The sequence below is a fragment of the Cupressus sempervirens genome, chromosome 8 (genome assembly GCF_028749045.1).
Source record: "Cupressus sempervirens isolate cs-2001-9-10 chromosome 8, ASM2874904v1, whole genome shotgun sequence".
NCBI classification, from domain to species: Eukaryota; Viridiplantae; Streptophyta; class Pinopsida; order Cupressales; family Cupressaceae; genus Cupressus; species Cupressus sempervirens.
Window position 1 is genome coordinate 540,859,641 of NC_143125.1, and position 25,345 is coordinate 540,884,985.

Here is a 25,345-nt window from a genome sequence, read left to right on the forward strand (position 1 = left end):
TTATTGTTTTCCAACTTCTTGAGTCTCTTCTATGAGTCGCTGAGTATCTTTGATCTATGCTTGATTCCTTGCAAGTTCTCTCAGTAGTGCTACGAGTTTCGTAGCTATGGGTTCCGGTTCAACAGCCATTCTATCAACAAAATGGGTTCTTCTCTTCCAGCTATAAACTCTCATTCACTATTCGCAGGTTGGCAAGAACTTGGTTCTGATACCACTGTAATGTTCCTGATCTCCAGAGGCTAAGTGGATACACCTAAAGCAGAACTGTACTAAATGGACGATGTATGGCGATGAAGGGATTGGTGTCCCTACGGTGGGAAAGGAATTTTGAGATTGCATGGTGATAGAAAATAGGGCTGAAAACAAGGCTGTATGATATTACCTTGATGGTTGTACAGTAGGGAAGGCACTTGAGGGCCGTAGGGTAGAAGGTATGTAGGGGCCATATGGTAGGCACTTGATGGCTGTACAGTGGAATGAGAGGGCAAGGGAAGACCGTACGGTGTATGGGGGCAATTGTTTGACTAAGAGCAGATAGGTCATACGGTGGATGCAAGAGGAGAGTGACGGCCTAATTTTTCGTACGGTGATGGACAAGTTTGTGCGGTGAGGAGGAGGGTACGGAATGAAGATCGAGTTGTGAGACGGATGGTGTACAGAAAATGTCTAGTATTGCAACTAGAACTTAAAGACCCAAATTCATCAGATAATGCCAAAACACGAATGTAGATAGAACATATATATTATTCAAATAATATTTGTCACAAGATGGTGCTCCGATTTGCCAAATTTGAGCGAAGTATTATAGGTGACAGAATAGGGTGAGGGTTGAATCCCACCAAAACCGGAAAACCAAGTAGGGAAGATCTTTCACTTTTGAAATGGCGAACAACAAAGAATCCCAATAGGAATTCGCAGTACAAAGAAGTATAATCAAATCGCTAATGACTATCAACAAGCCGTGCTTAAATACCCATCGGGAAAACTCTCCGAGGGTGTACAAAGATAGCCGACGGCAACACAAACTATGGAAACAAAAACAAAAATGGGTCCAAGATATATTAAATCAATCGGCCCATTAACAATAGTTCGATTAAAGATTTATTTTATAACGGGGACATTACACATTAGCTACTATGTCTAAGGCTGGGGTACAACCTGTATTATTCTTTTCTTCTTCTGCAGACTTTTCTATAACCATGAGAATGAAGGAACTGCCAATGACTCCTGTATTTGGACAAATTTCTGATCTGTTGATATTGCTAAGTTGGATGTGATTGGCATTGGATCATCTACTTGTGTGGTATCAATCATTTGTAATTTTGATGGCAAGAAATCATGGGGAGGAGATGACATAACTAGTTGTGACATGACAATTGGAATTGGTTGTTCATTATTGTCAATAGGCTCCTGTAAGGGGACATTTTCATTAGTATCTAATTTTCCTCGAGCTGCATTATTTACTTTTAAAGTTGCCTTTGTTCTTTTCTTTCTTACTGCGAACTCAACTTCACAAGCTTTGGTGGCCTACTAGGATCCTCATCACCATCATTACTTGTTGAATTGACTTGTTTTCTTATTTGAAATCACCTCTCATGCCATCTTGGAATATTGCCCTTGGTTTCTATAGAATTGCTTCTTTTTGCTTGTAGGCCTAGTAGTTGTATTTTCAAGCCCCTTACCCATTTTTTTGTTCTTTTTATCACATATGCTTTGCTTTCTTTTAAATTCTTGAACTCAGGAATAGACCAATTTATAGATGGGAGTTCCAGCAGCTGTATCCTTTCATAATAAAAAGGATCTGTCAAGGAACATTCATCATCATTTATGCTTGTCATGTCAATAATCAGTTTGAAGTCTATCATTTGTTTCATAGTGAGCCTCATCTAGTCTCTTCATTTGACTTCAAAATCATCTTCACGGTCTTCCTAGAAGTCCTCTAGAGAACTAGTGCTCAACTTTAGCTCATTTATTCAATAGTCTTTACTATCGAAAGGGAACCGCATAGCACATGGATATGGATTGATCTTTGCAAGGGATCTTTCTATGTTCTTGGCATCTACAAATGTATCACACCAGTAGTAGTCAATACCAATGGGAAAAAGCTTAGTCACAGGGTTCGCTGAATTTTTGGCTTTAGGTTTGAAATTTGGCGAACCCATAAAACATGAAAGAGTTTGCTAAAATTTGGTAGAAAGTTCTTACAGAAGCAATTTGGTTGTTGTTTTTTCAGATTTTTGGCAAAAAAGCTCTTATAAATGAACCTCAGTTTGCTGAAAATGCGTTGATTTCTTTGGGAAGGCATCTGGCATTTGAAATCATCTATATCTAAAATCCTTGCTGTTGGTCGCACGTGTACACATTGTTATCTCATTTGGCCACCTCTGCACAACATTCACTCAATTATTTCACAACTAACAACTTTATTCTTTAGAAACTCTTTTATTACCTTTATTGTCTTCAGAAACTCTCGTATTAACTTTATTCTTTAGAAGCTCTGGGTAACGGTCCTTTAGAAATTGAAATACTACACACTCCCATTCTCCCTAGCTTCACCTGCTTCAGGTTGCTCGATGTAGAAGATGATCTCCCAGCTGCAGCAGCCATTACTAAGTGCTAGTGGCAATTTTTGGTTGCATTTTTAGGTTACAATAGTTTATGTTTATATTATATGTATGTTTATCTAAAAAATAAATGTGTATATTTATAATGTTCGAGCTTTTTCTAAAATACATTTGGTATGTTTATTTATTATTATTATTCATTATTATTTTTTTATTAATATTTTAAATGAAATAATAATTATGTTTGTTTTTAGAATAATTTAAATAATAAGTATATGTTTTTATTAGAAAAACTTTACTATTATATATATATATATGATGTAGTAAAATATTAATATTTGGTATGTTTATTTGTTATTATTAATTAAGTATTTTATATATATTTTTGAATTATAAATGCAAATTTAAATTCAACTTTTTGTACCTTGTCGAGCTTCATCGAAATTTCACAGTTGTCAAACTCAAACTTGAACTCAAACCTTGTGACTTAGGGAAAAAGTATGCCATTTGACCTTATGTTTTTACAAAGTCTAATGATCTAGCAAATTTGTCTGCACATCTTAATCAAAGAAAGTTTTTCATCAACGAATCTGGGTAGCGGAAGAGGGTAACCATCATAAGCTGCCAGTTGGATATAAGTGAACTTAGGAATTGTATAAAATCACTTCCAAATTGCTCAATCACTGCTGCTGCCTCCGGAGATATCCTAAGCCCTATGTTTCCCTGAAGTTATCTGACGGTCAACATGCTAAAGGTGTCATTCACTCCTCTGAAGTGATGGAGAGACTGCTCATGTTGCACTTGGGGATGGTAATTATAGACAAGAGCTGCATCATTCTAAACACTCTGCCTTGGAAGTCCCGACGAACTTTTCATCCCTGTGATGGCATAGAAGAGATACGAGGTCATGTAGAAGTAATTATTTGATTCCAACTCTAAGAGCTGATTATGCAAGGAATCATTGATTATTTCAGCCCAATCAATGTATTGTTTTCCTTCACAAACCATATTAATGGATAAAAACATCCAATCTTCAAACTCATGGAAGTCCTTATTCCCCATTATCCTAAAATCACCATGTTTGCAACATCCTCTTTAGTAACCTGTGAATGGATCTGGACAATTGTGACTTCCCTTTCCTTGGCTGAAATAACCATGATCTGGTTATGATATTGAGACACTGAGTTTTGTTTTCATCAAAATATTCCTTCGCAAATCTTTTGTCTATATTTGGAAATCAGTATGTGATAGGCAACTGAAACACAATGACAGTAGAAACTGTATCAAGTCTTGCTATCACGTTATCACTGGTTGCAATTACTTCCTGGGTGTCTGGATGATAATCCTTCATACATTCAAGTACTGATTCCGGCCATTGTGTAGATATAGGATGACCACCTACTTGGGCGAAACCACTTGCAAGAACTTGTGTAGCCATCTCAGTTCTATCCCCAATCTCCATAGACATCCCAAAATCTTGAATACTAACATTACCCAATATTGTGTCACCTATATCAGGAAGCACGCTTTTCAGAATAGGAGCATAATCAGGCCTCTGATACTTATATTTCATTTTGTTATACTTATTTCCCCAACCAGCTGAAGGGAAAATGTATGCCATTAAATTTCCCAACCAGAACACTGTCACACTTTACTTAAATTTCTGCAGGTGTTGGCTTTGTATTGGATAGTCAGGAAGAGGGACAAATAAAAGGACATGAACTCAACACTCTTTGTATAGATATTCTTAAAGGGGTTTGTGTGATATGAAAGATATTTGTGAATTGATCCAATCCACTACGAGGATTTGCTTCTTTCCTTTCGAAATTAGAAACTTGCTCATTTAGAGAAACTTCAAACCATGATGCATATGCTTCCATGGTCTGATATCTATATACTTGCTTGCGAGCATTACATCTAATAGTTCGTGCACACAAGCTTATGCCTTCACATCACTTGGCTAGACACAGGCTGACATCGCTGGCTCAATTTCATTCCTACTGTTTTTTTTATTTGTTCCCAAAGACCTTTCAACAAAATTCATTGCATGCATATTCTTCTTATTCCAAGAAGACATATAGCCATCGTGAGTTGGCATTTTGTTAAACAGTTCACATGCCGCAGCCTCTACTTCATGTTTTTCTTGCATAGCTTCTATTGGCATGGGTAGAACCCATTACCTCTATTTGATAGTTGTATACAAACTTTTTGACAGATATGTTTTGTGTCTATCCTGCAACCATTACATCTCATATTCAAGAGATGCCATTTCTTCTTGGAGTTCTGTCAAACATGTCACAACCGACCTCCATCTACACCAGCTCACTGAAACATCCTTCTTTCATTCTTGGAAGGTGGTAAAGCTTCTTTGGAAGTTTTAAATTATGATGCTCGTGCAAGAAGATTGCAGCCAATGACATAGACTTTAGCTTCAGAGCCACCAATTATGATTGCTCATTTCTGTGACGCTTTCTCCTATTTCAACACTTCTACATTTCACTCATTTACTCTTATCAATTCTGTTAATTTATGATTGCCTCTGTTGGCAATGATGACTCTTTTGCAGCAGTGGTATGCTAGTATGGTCAGTGTAGGCATGCATGTAAGGAAGACCATCAGCCAACTCTTTCAATCACTTACAAGAGATTAAGAGAACACGTGTGTTTCAGGGAAAGGCTTATTATAGTCCTTCCGTGAAAGTTTGATTCTGTCCTATTAGGATGGCTTTAACAACTACATAATTCATTGGTCAATTATTAATATACACTTGTGAAAGCCAAACAAGCATTTGAGAATAAAGTCTAATCTGCAGCTAAATTGTTTCTATATTTTCAACATTTGATTAGCTCCTATAGTTGGTCTGTTCAAGTTCTATGGCTGGGGCACTCACCTTAAAGGCCTTTGGTACATGATAAAGTTTCCTTATTGAGATGTGCCAATACTCAAAATTCTATGATTAACCTTTTATATGCTTCTAGGATGAAAATAAGGCGAGGTAATGAAGTGGGCTCATTTAGAGGATTGTTACTACGTTTGAAGTGTTTCTTATTGGAAATGACACCGTTAAACATCCTTTAGAAATCTGTTACATTAATTTTTATAGAATCTATATGCACAGTTTTCCATTTAGGTTTATAAACATTTGATTGAAGTCTGAGCAAAAATTTGCATAATGGACATGAACATTTGAAAAGGTCCCAAGCACCTAGCTATCACAGAATGCATAATATAACATATATTGACCCATTTTCAATTTTAATTCATCAAGCATATGCCAATATAATACAGAGACCAAGCAGTTGAGATTACATGATTTATTCTGTTGTGAACTAAAATAAATTATAATCTTTCGTTGTGGCAGTTTCTGTTTATTGGATAAAATAAGTACACATTATTGTGTAGACTATGCATCCTCACACAGGGTCTGATCTCTATTATACGTAACGAATCCCTGAATTTTTGTTAGTAATGGCGGTGTTTTTCATGTATAGGTGTTGTTTAATCAAATCTTTTGTCTCTTCATCTCTTTGCTACTCATAAGGAAAATTATTTTTTCTTCTATAAATCCTTAACCATATCAGTAAACCAGAAGATGGAATCAAAACTACAAGGATTTAATTTATTAGTTTCCTCAAAATTTTACTTTGGTACCTCTTTATTCATTATTGTAACTGTAATCATATAAAACTTATAATTGTCAAGCATATAAAACTTCCAGACAGTTTAAATAGTTTGGGGAATTCGTCTTCTTTGCAAAGTGTTATATCCCTCATTTTTCATTTGTTATAGGTTGATTCTGATTCATTTCAAACTCTTACTCCAGCACAAAGATTTGGAAACTTGTTGAAAATGTACTCCTGTAGCCTATCATTGTAATTCTAAAAAAATTACAATTGTCAAGAATGCAGAATTTACAGATGTGGTTTTAATGATTTGCACCTTGGACAATCCATCTTATTTGAGCTGTGTTATTTGCCTCTTATGTGGTTTATTGTAAGCAGGCTCTAATTCTTTTCCAAGTAGTGAATGTAGTTAGAGTTTGGGTACGTGATGCTTCTAAATCAGCTTGTTTACTTTCATTCCATAATTTATAGTATTTTCTATTGAATGTTTTAGCTGCACTTTTGCTAATTCCTTTATAGAACCTTTTTTAAGTTCACCTTTTTGCTAAGGCTGCTATTGTCCTCTCCAAAGAGTTGATCTCTTAACACATATTACATTTGATTTCACATACATAAGAATTTAAATATTATTTCAAGAACTTACATAATCGACTGAGAGCGGTATGTTAATCACTGTTAAACTAACAACTTTTCTGGTAGTTGATAATTGTAGCTGCATGGGACTGAATAATCTCAAACTTATTCTAAACTATTTTATTTATTCTAAACTTGGAATGTGGTACAGAAAGGATCTTGCAAATGTCATTAGACGCCGAGGGTATAAGGCCATAGCTCAACTTTTGACAGAGCCAGATGGAATTAGCGTCACAAAAAGTGCAGAAAAGAAGGGGACACACATAGATGGTGCTGTGAGTCTTGAGCAGGAGCTAAAAGATCTTGATTCCTCTTCAGTGGTACAAGTATCCAATGTACCTCCTCATGACAACAGTGGTAGTTCATATAGATCTCGTTATTTCCATGAACAAAATTCCAACCTTCAAATCCAATATTCCCCAAATGTTTGGTGTTCGGGTGAATGTCCTGATGGTATCCAGGGCACTGATACAGTTCATATGGCTGAAATAAACTCAAATTATATGTTAAAATCTTCTTCTAATAAGTCTCTCCGTGAAAGGGCAGCATATTTTGTTCGCACTGGATATTTCCATCATATAGAAGGTAACTGAAATATTTTAATGAGAAACACATTTCAAATAGCTTTATGAGATAATGTTCTTCTGTCTACTTGCATGTTTTTTGTTGCTGACTTAATGTTTTAGTTAATTTTTTTTTTGTAAAAAATAAGTTTAGCACAGAGGCAGAGTATTAATTTTGAGTCTTTTTGACACAGCCTAATATCAACAAATGCATACTTATTGTTTCTTACTGGCAAAATCGTGTCTGCGATTTTCCAGACAAGTTTTATAGATAATGAACATGCCAGGTTCTGATATCCTATCTTTGGAAGAGTTGAAAAACTGTGGATTGTTTGATCGTTGCATCTTGTAGCAATGGCTTATTTTCTGCTTAGAGCTTTATAACCTATAACTCTTATCTCATCCTATTGTCTTGATGTTTTGTCACTCTTTTCCCTGAACAGGTCCTATCTAACTAGTTTTCTAGGCTATATTTCCTTAGGTGCAATCTAGTGTGGACTTCTGATATCCCTTTCCACATTTGTCATGGTTTTTGTATACTGTATACAAGTTGATTGCTGATCTATTTTCTGAAATGTCGTTGTATTCAAACAAGGTCATAGAAAATTTATTTCCATAAGTTGTTGATATGGGTATGGGAACAAGTGGTACGCTAGTAGGACAATTTTTTTCTAGGGTAGGATAGTTTGGGTATTGATATATATACACAAAAATAAAAGAATATAGAAATATACAGAATTGTAAAACTAAATAATTTCATAGTAGATACTTAATCATTTGATCAATGTCAAATGTTGCCGGTTCGGGTTCGGGGATGGGTTCGGATTTGGATTCGGGTGTGAGTTTGTGGGTTCAATTTTTTTTCCCTGTTTGGGTTCAGGGGGTTCGTGAGTGTGTGTGTGTGTGTGTATATATACAAAAAAAAAGAGAAACATACATAATTACAAAAGGAAAGCATTTCATAGTATGAATATATGTTGCTTGATCATTGATCGATGCCAAATGTCAAAGATTAACATTAAATACTTGCTCATTAATTTATATTCATGATTCTAAATAAAATCATACTTTGAATCACTGAATTGCAACATGAAATTTCAAAACATAGATTAGTTCATCAAATAATAAAGTTTGAAACATAATGATGATAGTGACAAGTGTTTAATAGTTTATCATTGTATCAAGGCCCTTCAAGGGTTTAATAGGTCATAAAAAATGAGGCATCAATGGGTTCATCCCCGGCTGCAAGTAAATTCAAGATCCTCATAATTGGAATTGAAACTAGTTCCGCTAGTCCTAGACGGTGTTGTATCACCACCACCATCGCCCAAGTCCAACAAGGTGGCACTAGCTAGATCCTTGATGGTCATATCCAAGTCAATAGACTCAGGTGCTGCATCCCACAACTGTATGTTGGATCCTTCTGTAATAGGAGGCACAAGTTGCTGTGAATGAATACCAAGTCCTCTGCTTTCTTGGCACCCAACCGGTTATGTGTCATTAAGTGGATAAAGGAGTGTGTACTCCAATTCCACTCAGCAATAGAAGAGCTTGCAACCTAGAGAAACAACTAACATAATTGAAATAAATTAGAAATACAATATAAATTTAAGAGTGTTAATTCTACACGGTAAGTGGCCATAAAAAAGGAAAAAAGAAAACTTTAAAAACTTACTTGTGAGAGGATTTTAATGGCAAGAGGCTGGAGGAACACATAGTCTTGCCCATGTAGGTACCACCATCTAATACCATCCATTATACTTTAGTCCTTAATAGCATCAAGGTATGCATCTTTTCTTGAGACAAAATCTCTATACTCTCTCTTGACATTTGATGCCACCTCAGAATTGCTAAGAGCATATTGAATGCCTTCTTATACCCACTAGCAACCTCATGATCTTTGTATGGTGGCACTCTACCAGAAAGAACAAGTATCTCACAACTCGAAAATACCAGGGAGATAGTGCATATGCTATGAGGTGTAAAGGTGTAGTCATCTTGTTCTGGTGATGAAGAACAATTTACTCCACCTTATTATACAAGGTATCCTCAAGATCATGCTCTTCCTCTGAATGACTTGGGATGTCAAATGATGTTCATGTAAGTTATCTTGATGTAATGTTAATTAATAATTTATAAATTTCAATTTCTCAATAAACAAGGAGAGAGGATTGTATTAAACTTAACAATTTTATTTTCTCTAGCATGGTGTCCATGGCATCATAGATGTCCTTCAAACAACGCTCATTAGTGTTGGCAAACCAAAGCATAGACATGATAGGCTCAGTGAATTCTAATACATAATGCTTTCACCTTTTGGGCCCTTCTTGTTGTTGATTGCTTCCAAACACTGCATTGATTGCTAATAAGCATCTGGGACAATGCATCTTTCACCCTTACAAGTCGTCTACAAAAAATTGTGCGTAAAGCAAATAGAGTTTCAGCCACTTAGTAACATGTTAATTAGGAGTCAATTACACATTTTAAATATGTAAACAACACAAAAAATATTTCATTCAACTATGTAAACATGACACAAACTGATAAATAAAACTAAATAAATTAAATTTTAAAACTTACCTTCAATATTTTCAAATTGGAGAAAGTTCTGAAAATTGTTTGTGACATATGATGGTTTATCACAAACATATGGATCTCCTCACCCACATATACTTTTTCACCCATTCAATTTGGGTGTCAATTGCTTTCATCACCAAATTTATGGAGTGGTTGCTACATGGTGTCCAAAAGATGTGATTGTATTGTGCCTCTACCAAAGCACCCGCAGCCCTACAAAATTTTGCATTGTCTCTTGTTTTTTTTTGTTTCCCCATTGAAACTAACCTATCAGCCTCTTCTTGTTTTGCAAATATGATGATCTTCGAAGTGTAGGAAGTATATCACATTTATTGATTTCGATATGTATCTTCCCATCACCTAAAGCATATATATATTATATTCAATAGCAACTTTAGGATCAATGATGACTCTTAATAATGAAAGGTCATGATTAGTTAGTGTTCACTAACTAAGTCAATCCAATATAATTGATCCATATACAAATCTCTCTCTCCCTCTCTCTCTCTATATATATATCTATCATAGTAACACGGGGATGCTTCCCCCCCATTTTTGCCCCACGTCCTAGAGACTTCAACTTACTAGGGCCTTGAGTACTCCATCCCCCCGTCCCCAGTGGTGCCACCAGATTCCACCACCTCCACTGGGGATGGGGGACATTCCGATGTTGACTATTTGCAAATTCAACTATTTATGTTTAATGTTCGATGTTCCAATTCAATGCAATGTTCAAGTATTTACTCTTTTACATCTTTATATCTTATATTGCAATCATATTTTCATAACTAGCATTTTATGTACCACACACACACACACACACATATATATATATATATATATTATACACACCCCCCCTCCCATCCCCACCGTCGTCTCCTTGCCATCCCCCCACTGTCCCCAAATTAAGGCCTTTTCGTCCCCCCGTCTCGAAAACTTGTTCCACCGTCCCCCTGTCCCCTGGGGCGGTGTAACTATGATATATATATATATATATATATATATATATATATCACACTATTCATCTTAGTTAGACATGAAGCTGGTAAAATTCCAAGTATATTTTCAGACTTGTTATGACAGAGATATGTATGTGAAACATACATTCACACATATATGTGCAAATTGATTTGCAATAATCTGACTGAAGCTATCATAAACAACACTTTCATTACCAAATTTACGGAATGGATGCTGCATGGTGTCCAAAAGATGTGATCGTATCGTGCCTCTACCAAAGCACCCGCATCCCTACAAACTTTTGCATTTTCTCTTGATTTTTCTTGTTTCCCCATTGAAACTAACCTATCAACCTCTTCTTGTTCTTTTAACATTATTGCTCTTGAGAAGCTTGCAATTTCTTCTTTTCTGTCCCTAGGCCCTCAAGCATATTGTTCCTATTGGGTGGCTATTTCGCAACTGACAGTTTTAGGTAAAAATCCAGTCGCAAAATAGGATGACCAACCGCAGCGTTAGATAGAGTCTCTCCTACCTTAAAGGGAAGGCTTCCCCTTCTCACCGTTCCTTGGATCAACTCAAGGTAAGCAAGAAGTCGAGAGATTTTATAAAATGGGTGTTACCAATACCCTTTCTTCTTATCTTTCAAGAAATAATCCACTTACTTGTGGAGCGAGTAATGGGCATGGTGAATCTCTAACTACACTTCTATCAAGAGTTGGAAACAGTGATACTGATAAAGCTTCACTAACTTAAGGCTAGCTGAAAATGTACCGGTTTGGCTCTAAGTCCGGTCGTACTTCTATATGGAAAAACTTCACAATTAAGGCACAAAGACTCCTAAAAGTAAAAAAACTTAACTATTTTGCGAATTAAGAAAGAAGTATAAGCTACAGACAAAGCTTCTAGCTATATATTTCCACAACCGCTCCCAGTCAAAGATTCGGCTGCGATTGCTTCTTAAATCGCTATGCTCTATTATTGAACACACAATAATAACATGAATAAAGACAATAGCCACAAATTACACTCAAAGCTTCTAATTTTCTCTATCACAACTGCTTCCAATCAAAGCTTCGAATCCAATTGCTTCTTTTATTCACTTTTCTCCCAAATTCATACTACATAATCAAAGTTATGCTTGCACAAATGTGGCAGAGCTTTCTTGCATACAACAAAAGATGATTTTTACAATGAGGGGGCACTCCTTTATATAGGCACAGGAGTTGAAAAAAAGATGGAGGAAAAAGTGGAAGCAACTCAACCAACTTTGACCTAGTCTAACTAAAAGAGAAAATATAGGGTTACATGCAACTGCACATGCAACTCGCATTACATGTTTTACATACACATGTAACTTGCATTACATGTAATTACACATTTTCATGTAATACATCCTCTCCAACTACAAACATGAAAGAAGAAGAAGAAGATGAAAGAGAAGGAAACGATCAAATCCTAAAAGGCCTTGTACTCAACGGTGCAATCCCAGATGATTACAGGAGCAAAAGTTCCTGTACTTTGTATCGCTACATTCACTTTGATGACCATAGTGTTGCATTTTTTAATAACCTCTGACTGTGATGAATTGTCCGTTGTCATGTGGAAACTTGATGTGATCCAGCCTTTCTCGCTCAAGTTGTCATGAATTCTCCTTTGTAGATCGGCACAAACTGGAGTCTTTGACACTTTGAAAACCTTCTTGATGATGTCCGGATGTAAACTCGGAACAACTTTCCATCAGCACCTTTACCTCTACTTTATTTTAAAAAGTAAAGTGCTTGGCGCATGGGAATGCGTGCAAATGGAGATTGTAGATTTAAAAAAAAAGTGACTTGGGCTTTCAAGATGTCATTACATGGAAATGGATTACATGTAATGAGGAATGGGAAGTGATATGACATGCGAATGCAGATGGAGGATGCGCTTTACATGTAAGTGCAGGTGATGGGATGAGGCGCAAAGCATGGAAAGATTCGGAAACATGTATTTGCTCATGGAGGTGTGAATGCATTTGAAGAGGTGACAATGGAATGAATTTTGAGAGAAAATGAACTTTATAGACACCTTTGAGGGAAAGTAAGGTCAAAGTACATGGGAAAACATGCACATGACATCTTTTTGACTTTCCAAAAAGTGACTTTTAATCAAAATCGGACCTTTGAGATGCAATTATGTGTTTTGTGTAATTATGTCGTGCAATTGGATGTGGAAAGTGAGATGAGTGAAAATGGAAGCGGAAAATGGGATTGCATGCATGTGCGGATGGTGAATGAGATGGAAAACATGTAATCGCATTTGTCGGATGAGATGTGATGTGTTGTGACATGGAAAATAGAAGTGAAACGTGATGATGCTTTCGCATGAAGTGAAGCAAAAACACGTTCTTGGGTAAGAACTTGTAACTTCTCCAAAGTGGAGAAAACCGACAAACACAAAGCACAGAAACAAGCACAAAACAAACACATGCCTTTGGCAAAAAACTCAAATGTGTCAAGATGCAATGCACTTCAACACACAAATTTGAATTTGGAATTTGGGGAAATTCCAAAAGTGTGAAAATGAGAGTTTTCATCATTTTAAAAGGCAAAATGCATTTTCCATGGCATATATACGGACAAATGTGCAATCATCAAGCAATTATGTGCATAAAATCAGAAAGATAAGCACAAATTAAATAGCAAGAAAGAAGTCGTCCACTTACATGAAGATTAAGTGCCAAAAATGAAGGAAAAAGATGTTCCAATGTTGAAAAATTCTTCAAAAATGGTAAGACTTTTTCCAACTTTGCAAATTCGAATGGGAGAGGGCAACAAACAAGGAGTTTTTGTTAGAAGATGCCAAAATGTGCCTTAAAAACACTCCAAGATCCAACGTTTTGCATATGGAAACTCATGGGACGTTTTTGGTGAAAAACCTATTTCACCAAGGAGCATGAGTAAATTGATTTGGTGTTTAAATACCAAAATGTTAACCAATATGCAATGTAATCATCAAATAAAACCAAATCAATTCATCCTCATGCAAAAACGTTGATAAAAAATGGAGGTATTTGGAGTATCTTCAAAATCGTGCCCTAGAATTGAGCTCCCAAAAACAGTTTTCAGCATGTTAAATCCATTCTTGATGCAAGGAAACTCATTGCCAAGTAAAAACACCTTCAATGGAAAAGATTTCATGCAAATGCACCAAGTAAATCTCTCACAATGAGCAAAATCGGGTTCTTGGAAAGCAAATGCATGCATTCTTTCAAAATTGGACTTTTTGGAGGGCACAACACATTTTAAAACATGCTTTTGATCAAAATTGGATCTTTTTGGGTGCATAGCATGTTTTAAAATATGCAACAAGTTAAAATCGAACATTTTTGGGTGCATAGCATGTTTTAAAATATAACTGACCGTTTAGATGTCTAGACATAAAAACTTCATTATTCATGCCATAGCATCAAAAAGGTTCACTTATGATGAACTTTTGATGTAATGACGTCAAGAAAGATCCACCAAAGCAAACTTTATATGTAGTGACATGTAAAAAGTCCACTTTTGATGGATTTTACATGGTATTGCATATAAAATGTCCACTTATGAAGACTTTAAGTCATTTAATTCACTTAAAATTATAAAAATGTTACAAAATGGGTCATAAACAATATTTATTTATCATATTATGAAATATAATATATAAACATCATTTTAAAATAACATTTAAATAAACATTTGATTTTTAAAACCAAAAATTAAACTAAAACTATATAGTTATATAGTTACTTTAAGTGAAAAATTAAAAAGTAACTCAACTTAAAATTATAACATAAAGTGCATTATAGTCACTTTAAGTTATAAATTTAAAGTTAAAGTAACTTAAAAACATAACAAAAAGTGAACATAAGTTATATTTTTCAAAAAGTGAATGTCAATTTGAAAATATAACATTAAATTTTTAATTCGTGCTATTGCACCTAAAATGTCCATTTTTGAAGCACTAAAACGGGCATAACTCTTGACTAGCAACTCCGATTGACTTTTAGGTTAGACCGAATCAAAGGGGAAAACGAAAAGCATGACATGAGCAAAGCCAAAGGATTAAAAAAAAGCAAATGCAAACTCAAAAACAAAGAACGAATGATGAAGGCTTTACAAATCAAGCAAAAGTTCAACAGAAAGCAAAACGAAAAAGACTTGGTGAAGGTCTTCAGTAAAAGGATTCATTATATATGAATTGAAAATTGATCAATGAATCAACAATTAACAATTGAATATCAAATTCAACTTAGAGAAATGTGAAACTAGCTTGAAAAAGTTTTGTGTTGTTACCAACATTTTGTGGTGACAAAATGCAAGACAATAGATCCCATTACCCCTAGGGCCTAGAAAATGAAGTTTTACTCAGTACTAAGAGCTTCTATATTGGGTATTGCAAATATTATATTTCCATATAACCTTCCACCCACCCCCACGCTCTAGGACATTGTTGAAATCTTGTTGTATACTTCTACAAAGGAGACCATTTTTCAATTTTATATTTTTGGGACCCCTCCCCATCGAGCTTTGACTACTCATTGTTGCAATCTATAACAAAAATAGAAAAAAATGCCTTTTAAAACTTATAAATAAACTTAGAACTTTTTAAAAACATAAAACACTATCAAAGAACTAAAAGAAAGGATCAAACGCATACCTAGAATGCTTAAATATGATTCGTGGAAGGATTTGTAGCTCCACAATCAATCTCTAACACCTACTCTTTAAGATTGCAAAATGGACACACCAAAATGAAAGAGCCAAATGAGAGAGAAAATGTGCTTGATGTATTCTAATAGGCCCCTTTTAGGGTTAGAATAAAAAAGTAATAAAAAAAAAATTATGTTTTGTGTTTTTAACTTGCTTTTTGGCCCTATGGGCCGTTGGTTATCGTGAGTCTTTGCAGAGTCCGCCTGAGTCCCTGTCAAAACCATAGGTTCAATGGAAGATCCTTGCGGACCCTCAATCCATGGCACAAACCTACCACAGACTCTACTTGGATCAGGACCCGCAACGAGCTTGGATTGGGACCTAGCTAGTAGGGTCCAAAACTTGCAATGTAGGTCAAAATGATATTGATAAGGATAAATACTAAATGCTAGTTGATACTTTAAAATTTCAATATTATGCCATATGCCATATAATATATATCATGTCCCTTCAAAATGCCAAAATGAGAAAAGAGAGAGCGAAGAGAGAAAAATGATCTTTGTATTGGGTGAAATGGTGCTTTAGGGGCATTTTAGGGGACTGGGATGCAAAAAATGTTTTAAAACACTTTCCTTTTTGTTTATTTCTGGTGCTTAATGCCTTCGGGCCATGTGTACGCTTGGGCATGCCCACATACATACCTAGGATGTAGCTAGGTGTACATGATACGGGTGTAGGTGGCCTTAAGGGGATAACTAGTAATGACTCCTTGCATACACATGTCAATCTGGATACATGAGGTTGCATACACACGTCAATCTATATACATGAGGTTGCACCCTAAGTTTTTGTTGCCATGATTTCAATCCCCTCTATAGTGTTTTGTGTTTGTGTCTGGTCTAGGTTTCCATTAGGGTTTCCTCTCTCATCTTTATCTCTAAGTTGCTTAGGTGGGAATACAAGAATAATGTAATAGATTCAATTAGGCTAGGTGACTAGGATTTGGGAATGTAAGTTTCTACATACCCTAGATGTGTGTGTGTGTGTGTGTGTGTGTGAGAGAGAGAGAGAGAGAGAGAGAGAGAGAGAGAGAGAGAGAGAGAGAATCAGTTCTATTCATAAGAAACCCTAAATCTATAAGAGAGAGAGAGAATCAGTTCTATTCATAAGAAACCCTAAATCTATGATCAAGTCTTCCATTAAAGGCATAATGCAAGTATAATGGAGAAATCACAAACATATAGAGAGCAAATACAGTAGAGAAACATCAAAGACTGAAGCTTGAAGACAATATACAGATCGTGAATGGGCTACAAAAAAGAATCCGTTGAATTCGAATGCAGAAGTAGATAAATCATTAGAAATGGTGAAAGAACTAGGTCAAAGGTGGCAAAGACCAAAGTTGAAATCGAATCAATGAATCAAAACAAGTTTGATCGTCCACATCATCAAGTTGTATAGTCAAGTCAACTTGGAAATAAGTCACGACCATCGGATGAAGACCAAATCAACAGATAATGTTTTAAGATAGAATTATAAGCTGTCTAACTATGCATCTTGATGACTATCAGATCAAAGAAGATCCACGATCATCATTATGTTGTTATAAATAGATCCTTGTTCGTAAATTCATGAGACAAAGCAATGTGAAGACACGTGTCGTGATGGGCCTAGTATATTCAACATAGTACCACGGAGCAAAATAGTCTGACGTCAGATTCTACAAACAATAAAGTTCTACCATTTATCTGCCACGATGTGCCTAGTTGGAAAAAGGGACCCGCGCCGTAAAACAAAGAGAACTTAACATCATTTTATTACCACCATCAGATCGGAGAAGATCTATGTCTATCGCCATCTCGCTATAAAAAGTTGCAAGGAAAATAGTCATAGCGACATCATGACAGAGAGTTACGTGTACAAAGAGGGACCCGTGTAGAAAGCTATAAAGGAAAGTCATAATGTTTTAATTGTGATCGTTGATTTAAGATCGACGGCTAGAATTTGAAAATGAGGTGACCGTTGAAATATGAAATGCATGGGTTTGTCACGAAACAACAGGAAATGAAAAATAAACGATTTTTATAGGGTTTTCTAAGATCGTGGGGCACTGAAAGGTCACTAGGCATTTTCATGAATACCATGGATTCAGAATCGTCAGTAGAAGAGATACCATGTGCTCATATCATGATGCAAATTGGATAATTTTTTATTTTATTCTCATTTTTTTTTCTGTTATGTGACTATTACTCTACCAGAATAGGGGATGATAGAGAACTATAAATGTAACCTCATTTGATAATACAAAGGTCGGCAAATTTGATGGTGAATTGGTTTGTAATTCCATTTACCCTATTTTTTTGTCATGTTTTGTTGCCCATTCATCGATTAGTTATGCATTAAGAGTTGAAGGACAATTATATCTGATCCTATGATAATCAGGTGGATTCCATTTCATTTTGATATTTGTAGTAGGAGCGATTCCATTTACTTTCTTCATATATGATTTTGCTTCCTCTCTTGTTCATTTCATATCATGTTAGATAGTTTCATTGGGAATTGAAGAATAGATGTGTATGAATCTACTGGTAACTTGCTGAATTCTATTTCATTCAAGTCTAGTAGTCAAAGCACTTCCATTTGCCCTCATGTGCATTTCTTTCTCTCTTCCTCCTTTCTATTTAGATGGTTAACCCTGCATTTAGAATAGAAGAGTCACGAATCTCAAGATAGTCTATTACAGTCATTGGGTGTGATAGATTGTCCAAATCTATTTTGCCTGAATTGTTTGTGCCTACAAACAATTTGATTATCCTTTATTGCTCTCAGGTTAAGAGCTTACAAGATCAAAACTTCTGATCGCATAAAAACATAGTCATTGCATATCATTGCAAATCATAGGGAGCTGTACTTAATCAATTCAGAGGGCAGTGATAGAATACATACACTGACCCATTTGTTCGTAAACATCCTTTTGTCTCTCCAGGCATTGGGTATCAAAAGAGTCAAGATTATAAAATCTAATAGGAGAACAAACTGCTAACCAACAGTTTTATTTAAGAGTTTATTGATATAGTCAACCTAGTAGAACTTGCTTATGTTGCAGGTTGTTGTGTTAAAGGCGGCAATCAGTTTTCCGGAAACTCTTGTTCTACTATCAAATTATAACTATTTGCTGCTTAAAATAGAGAGAATATAATGTATCTATTTGTCTATCTATTGGGCATCCATGTAGGATGAATGACATTGTCTGTGGGACTGTGCAGGCTTAACTCTTTCCTGTTGAGCAGCTCAGCCTACAAGAAATGCTGCTTTGTACCTAGTTCCTAGATAGATCTCTCCACCTCCTCTACTATGTTGTAGTACCATTTTGACAATCCAAGCCTCTTAATTTGAGTGTTGCATATAATGAGATCTTTTGATGGGATTTATATTTATTTAATATAGACAATATACGGCTAATGTGGCACAAATTGAATCTGCCATCGACACTATGTTTAATAATGAAATTAACACCCTCTGGGCTAAAAGAGAGAGGATAAGAATTCTAATTTGAAATTTCAGAGTACATTTCAACTTGTTAGTGCTTTCTATATCTAATAAGTATCCCTTGTCTCATCACATGCTTTACATTTTCTACAATAGTTTAAACTTTGAACTTCAAATAGTTAGTGACTTCATAATGATGGCATAACACTGGGCATTGTGAAGGCTCTGGTTGTGTCTGGGTATTCCTCAATTGTGAAGTTCTTGAGATGCTTTGGACAATGCTAGATACAGTTTCTTTGATTTGTTCAAAGCCTTATTATGCCTCTACTTCGAGTATGGTTTCCTGACTGTTTATTTGCTGACAGGCTCTCACCAAACAATGGCTATACTTTGGTTATTTTTCTAGTCAATATGTCCAACATTACATTAAGAAATTAAATAAATTGTACATCAAGCTTGAATTTGGAGCTCTGGTAGTATCATGAAGTTCAAATTCATACAATGCTTCTACACATCTAACAGATGGTCTCCCTTATTCTAAATTCATTAGAGCATGCATTTCAGTTATTGTTGAAGAGGAAAAAGGATTATTTATGGAAAGGATCAAATGAAACACTATCACAGATTCCTTAGGATTTGATTATATATCAATTTTTCTGATGTTGTGTTCATGGATTGTTTTGTGCTTATAAATACTCACTAGCACACCATCACAATAATGCATGTTTGTGAAAGCATGAAACAATAACATTTTTTCTCCTCTTTCTCTATTCCTTAATTTCTTGTCTATATCTTGCTGTTTTGTCAACAAAAGTGTGTAATTCATCTTAATAGAATAACTCTTGTAGAGAGGATCGCTGGAGGCTTGATTCATTTTGAGTTGAAGTGTGAAACTTATTCTCCTGAAGAGAGCAAAAATTTTGTCAGGCTTTTAATTTTTTAAATAAAAATTAGGAAGGTTTTTCTTGGTTGCAAAATCTGTTTATCTATGATTTTGTGTCAATCACTGCTCTCTCAAGAAAGTTTTAGTTTTCCGAAACATTCTTTGCAGATGAAAACATTAAAACTAGTCAATACAATAATCGATAGGTTTCTGCCCTTAAGAAGCTAAAAGATTTTGTTACAGCATCCAAAAGTGGTTTGAATCTATCAGTTGTTCAAAACTCCAACTTTATATCTCCTTTTGAATAGTATTTGTCTATTACACGATTTTTAGCATAATTAATAATTTGAACATTTATTTGAAACAACTGTTGCTCATTGTTTATTTTATGACAGTTATACTGGTTTTTTATTCAGATATGACAGGAAATAGCTAATCTTTTTGAAGAAGATAGCTAATGGTTATAAAGAGAAATGTTTTGACATGATTGTTGTGATTGAATTTTAATGCAAATGCATGGCCATTTTCTTTATAATAAAATGGCTGGCACTACCAATTTCCTTTGCTGGATTTAGTTGCATCAGAAAATTTATAAAGGCCTTATTTCATGTATAGCAATACTAGATTAACAGTCTTTTTGAACCAATTTACAGGAGAAGATGACAGTGAAGAGTATCACGGTGACGAAGAAATCAATGAGAATGCATGCAAGGAGTATAAACGGGACGATGGTACTTCAGTAACTCCTTATGTCATGGATGCTGACAAATCCCCTGATTGCCCTTCTGAATCTGATTCTAGCATTCCATCAATTTCACGGAGGATGGTTGTGACAAAGGCTGCTTATCAGTCCTATTTTTGGAGTGATTATTCATTGACTTCTGACCCAATTACTGGCAAGGAAACTGCTTTTGGGACAAGTGAAACGCAACCCTTTTCTAGGTTGGTTTGTTAACTATTTAATGAAATTTGAAAATTGGAATTTCAAATAAGTTTTCCTTGTTAAGGTATGGTCATGTAAATTGTGGACAAAACTTCAATTGACACCATCACTGCCAAAAAAAATGATTTTGGACAAGTGAAATTCAACCCCTTTTCAGTTTTGTTCCTTAACTATTTAATGGAATCTGGAAATAGGAATATCAAATAAATTCTTTTTTTATTAAGGTATGGTTATGTAAGCTGTGGAGAAAACATTGATTGTCTAAATGGTATTCAGTGGTAGTATTTTCAATCTGACTATCCAAAATTATAGGTATTTGTTGAGGACAAATATTATATACAGTTCTTATCCATATATTATAACATCTACATTAATCCAGATTAAACTAGAGCTACAACTTGTGTATGCAACCTAACATTTATAATGTTAAATGTATGTCAAAATAGTAGTGCAATTAAAGTAAATTTCAACTATAAATATGAGTAATATGATTTGATTTATATTAATTACTGTGTCATCTTTCTTCTTTTGCATATACTTTTTACTTCATATTTATTATTTTATCAGGAACAAAGCTTTGTGCTCAGATATGTTTGTCTTGTCATAGTTTAATATATGATATATAATTTATGCATACTAATTGATATTACCCATGAGTGTTTGAAGATACATAATCGATAGATACTACTGCATGTTATATAATAAAGAGATGATAGCAAATAAAATTAAATTGACACCATCATTTTGCTAATTCTTGACTATGAGAAGGACAAGTGACCTTTTAGGAATTAGCATTTGTATTCAACATCATATCCCAGTCAAATTCTTAGATATCTATTTTATTAATTTTGAGTTTCTTAGAGGGTCTATTTGTAAAACTCGTTTCTTATAAACAATTTCATTGCTTGGATATTCGTTTGGAAATATTGTTTGGCAAATGCATGTGCTTTACTCCTCAATATTTCTTAGACACATTATTTTTTATGCAACATGTGAAGCTTCTGAATTGAGTCTTTGGTGCTGATGTATTTGTAAATCTTTGTTCATAGAGCCATGCAAACAATGTGAGACTTGAAATTATGGATTAAATAAGAAACTTAGAAAGTATTTCAACTACAAATTGTTTTTAATAACCTTCATATTATATAAACTAAGAAACTGCTTTACTTCGTTTTTTTCATTTTGTCTTGTTTATCATGAAAAATGTGCTCCATGCAGGAAGGAAGCTTCGAATCCTCTTAGTATAAATATCAGGGACCAATTTCATTTCAATGATGATGAAATACATGAGGTAATCAGCTTTCACTTGAGGTCAGTTCTGTCTCTATGATATTTGTATCAAGAAGAAATTTCTATATACTTTTGAAATTATTTATGCCACTTATTAAGCTTGCGTATTACCATCGGATTGTACGAAGTTCTAACAAGTTGGTTAAAAAATGTTTTTATACATAAATTTTATTTTTTTATTTTTATTTTGTGTTGGTGAAACAGTCAGAGATAACAAAGTATAGGATGGCGGAAATTCAACATTTCAATTCTCTCTTGGTAGTGTCCTCTGCCTTTCCATATTGATATTATTGTTCCCACAAAACCCTTTTCATTGTTGTTGATTTAACTTGTCATTTTTGTGACCTCTAACACAATCTTGTTTGTATATGTTACATAAGATAGCAGTCAAAGGAATCAGAACTTTCCAAACTAAAACAAGAACTCGAGAAGGAAAAGGTATACATTAGTCTGCTATTTTTGTTTTATATATAGTAAAAATAATTTGATGTATTTTCACCTCATTTTACATGATGTTAGATTCTACTTGCCTTAAAAAATTGAAGTACAAGTTAATTGCTGTTTTTAGTCAGCAGAAGTGCATGCTACCACTTTGTGGTTTTTTGTTACCACTTTAATGGATCTGTTGTGTAGATTTTTTATGCTGTCTCATTGAGCCCATCGGCCTGTTACTTGATATCCATATAGGATCTATTTATTTGATATCCATACAGGATGTCTAAAATATACTCTCTTTGAATGTAGAATGGATGGCACGGTCATTGTGCAAATATGTATTTATAAATTTTATTGTAAAATAAAAAATATGATCATGTGTAGAGTAAGTCTCAACCATATAAATTATGAACAATAACTATTATTTAATTTAAAACAATTTAAATAGTGATCTGTTTTTTTCACAATTTCGCAAAAAGAGGGGTAAAAATTTATTAAGACAGAAAGGAATACAACAAGGAGAGCTCAACAAGGAGCTCGATCCTGAGCAACAAGATCATCAAATTCTTGCACCATCTCAAAGGACAGTTGCCCCCTATCCCTAATATTCCAACCCGGATCATGACTAGAAGCCCATTTGGCTAAACAATCAGCAGGTCTATTCCATTCTCGCGGAATATACTTGAACCTAATGAACTGAAAAGAGGAAGAGAAGAAAAGAATCTGCTTAACAACAGTGGCCAGCTGCCAACTAACATCCTCAAGCTCTTGCGAAGAAAGCATGTTCACCACCACCTGGGAATCAGACTCACAAATAATCTTACTCCATCCCCACAAGCAACACTGTTCCACAGCATATAAAATAGCCTGAGCTTCCATGAGATTGTTAGTATAATCACCCTTATGAATTGAGAAGAAAAATTTAACATTCCCAGAACTACAACGAGCCACTCCGCCAATACCAGCCGGACCAGGATTCCCACGAGAAGAACCATCAGTGTTAATTTTCAGAACTCCACAAGGAGGAGGAGTCCAGTACCCATCCCGGTTAACCCGACCCTTCCTCTGATGGTGAAGCTGCTTGGACATAGAAGGAAACCTATGAGCCGCAACCCCATCCTGCAGATGAAAATTGAGGCGATTACAGATAGCAAGATCAACCGGATTCATACCCCCATCAAGCTCACACTTCACAAGAATAGTTTCCTGGAGAGAATGTGATATTTTCCACCAAAGATGCAAAACACCAAGCCGAACATCTTGGAATATGCGACGATTCCTCTCCAACCAGATATGCCAAAGCATGAAAGATGGGCCAGCAATCCAAGCAGCATGGAGAGAAGAAGACTTGGAGGGAGCACTACCCAAGCGAGCCTAGCACTCAGGCAAAGAGGAAGCATGCCGACAAGAGCAACCCCAAGCGCTCCACCAAAGGTGCCATATCTGAGTAGAATAGGAGCAATGGAAGAACAGATGGGAGACAGACTCCTCTCCATTACCACACAAAACACAATAAGAGGGGCCCTGAAATCCACGTTTACAAAGATTATCCCAGGTAAGACAACGATTGTGAGCCACTAGCCACATGAAGAAATTGCACTTGGACCAAGAAACTTTATTCCAGACTTGCTTCCACCAAGGGACCTCAGCATCCCCAAATAATTGTCTAGTTATCTCCTGATACCCAGTAGAGACATGATATTTACCAGACAAGGTACCGCCCCAAGCCAATACATCTGGACCAAGCAAAGAGGAACACTCTCTAGAGGCCAGAATTTGAGAAAGCTCCTGACGATCCATGTCTGTACCTCCAGGAGGCCAATCAGAGGAATGCTTCCATCTATAACCAACAACAGGTCCCAATTGATAAGGAGTCTTGTAATGAGCCACTTTATCCCATCCAGCGGCAAGAAAAGAGTCACAAAGAGGCTAAAGATGAGGGTATATGGATAAAATGGAAGGGAATCCATCCCAAGCATCAGACCAAAACAAAGCCTGAGAACCTCCTTTACATATCCAGAACAGACCCCTCTTCACCAGCATCGCACCTGTCTTCAAAGTATGCCAAACCATTGAGCCACGACCTTCAAGAGGAAGTGCAGAAACAGAGCAAGGATCAACACCATGAAAATATTTATGAGTGATAATACGAGCCCAAAGTTGATGCTGTCCAGAGCACCATCGCCAATAAAGTTTAGCAGCCAAAGCTTGTCTACTCAATAGAGCAGAACGAAGACCAAGACCACCCTCCTTTTTAGGCCTACAAACAGTTGCCCAATTAACCAAGCTCCATTTAGTACTACGCAAATTACCACTCCAAAGGAATTGTCGAGAAAGAGCATCAAACTCCTTGAGAAAGTAAATAGGTGCAGCATGAACCATGCTTCTATAAGTAGGAAGAGCTTGGATAACAGCTTGAAGAAGAGTAACCCGGGTAGTAGTAGAAAGCCATCTATGAGTCCAATGATTTACCTTATCCTGAAGCTTGGTAATCAAATTTTTCCAGAAGAGACGTGGCTGCCTGGAAACAGCAATAGGAATGCCAAGATAAGTCAAAGGAAGTGAACCTATCTGAAACCGTAGGATACCAACAATCCTGTGCTGAATAGAATCAGGAGTGTTAAAAAAGTAAATGAAAGATTTGTGCTCATTAACTTTCTGGCCTGAAGCTGCCAAATAAACGTCCAAAGCATGTCGAAAGGCTTCAGCTTCCTT

The 25,345-nt window shown here is 35.5% G+C and overlaps 1 protein-coding gene across 3 annotated transcripts in view; it reads left to right on the forward strand.

The window, feature by feature from the left end:
• LOC149543579 (5'-AMP-activated protein kinase-like protein) overlaps window positions 1–25,345 on the forward strand; it is a 262,094-nt gene that overhangs the window by 93,656 nt on the left and 143,093 nt on the right. Inside the window, exons 3-7 of one of the 3 annotated variants that reach the window (XM_089798356.1) lie at window positions 6,972–7,405; window positions 20,616–20,904; window positions 22,124–22,196; window positions 22,400–22,453; window positions 22,580–22,633. In XM_089798356.1, the coding sequence (XP_089654482.1) occupies window positions 6,972–7,405; window positions 20,616–20,904; window positions 22,124–22,196; window positions 22,400–22,453; window positions 22,580–22,633 (904 nt within the window). The remainder of the gene's footprint in view (window positions 1–6,971; window positions 7,406–20,615; window positions 20,905–22,123; window positions 22,197–22,399; window positions 22,454–22,579; window positions 22,634–25,345) is intronic. The other 2 variants (XM_089798357.1, XM_089798358.1) reach the window with 2 other exon arrangements.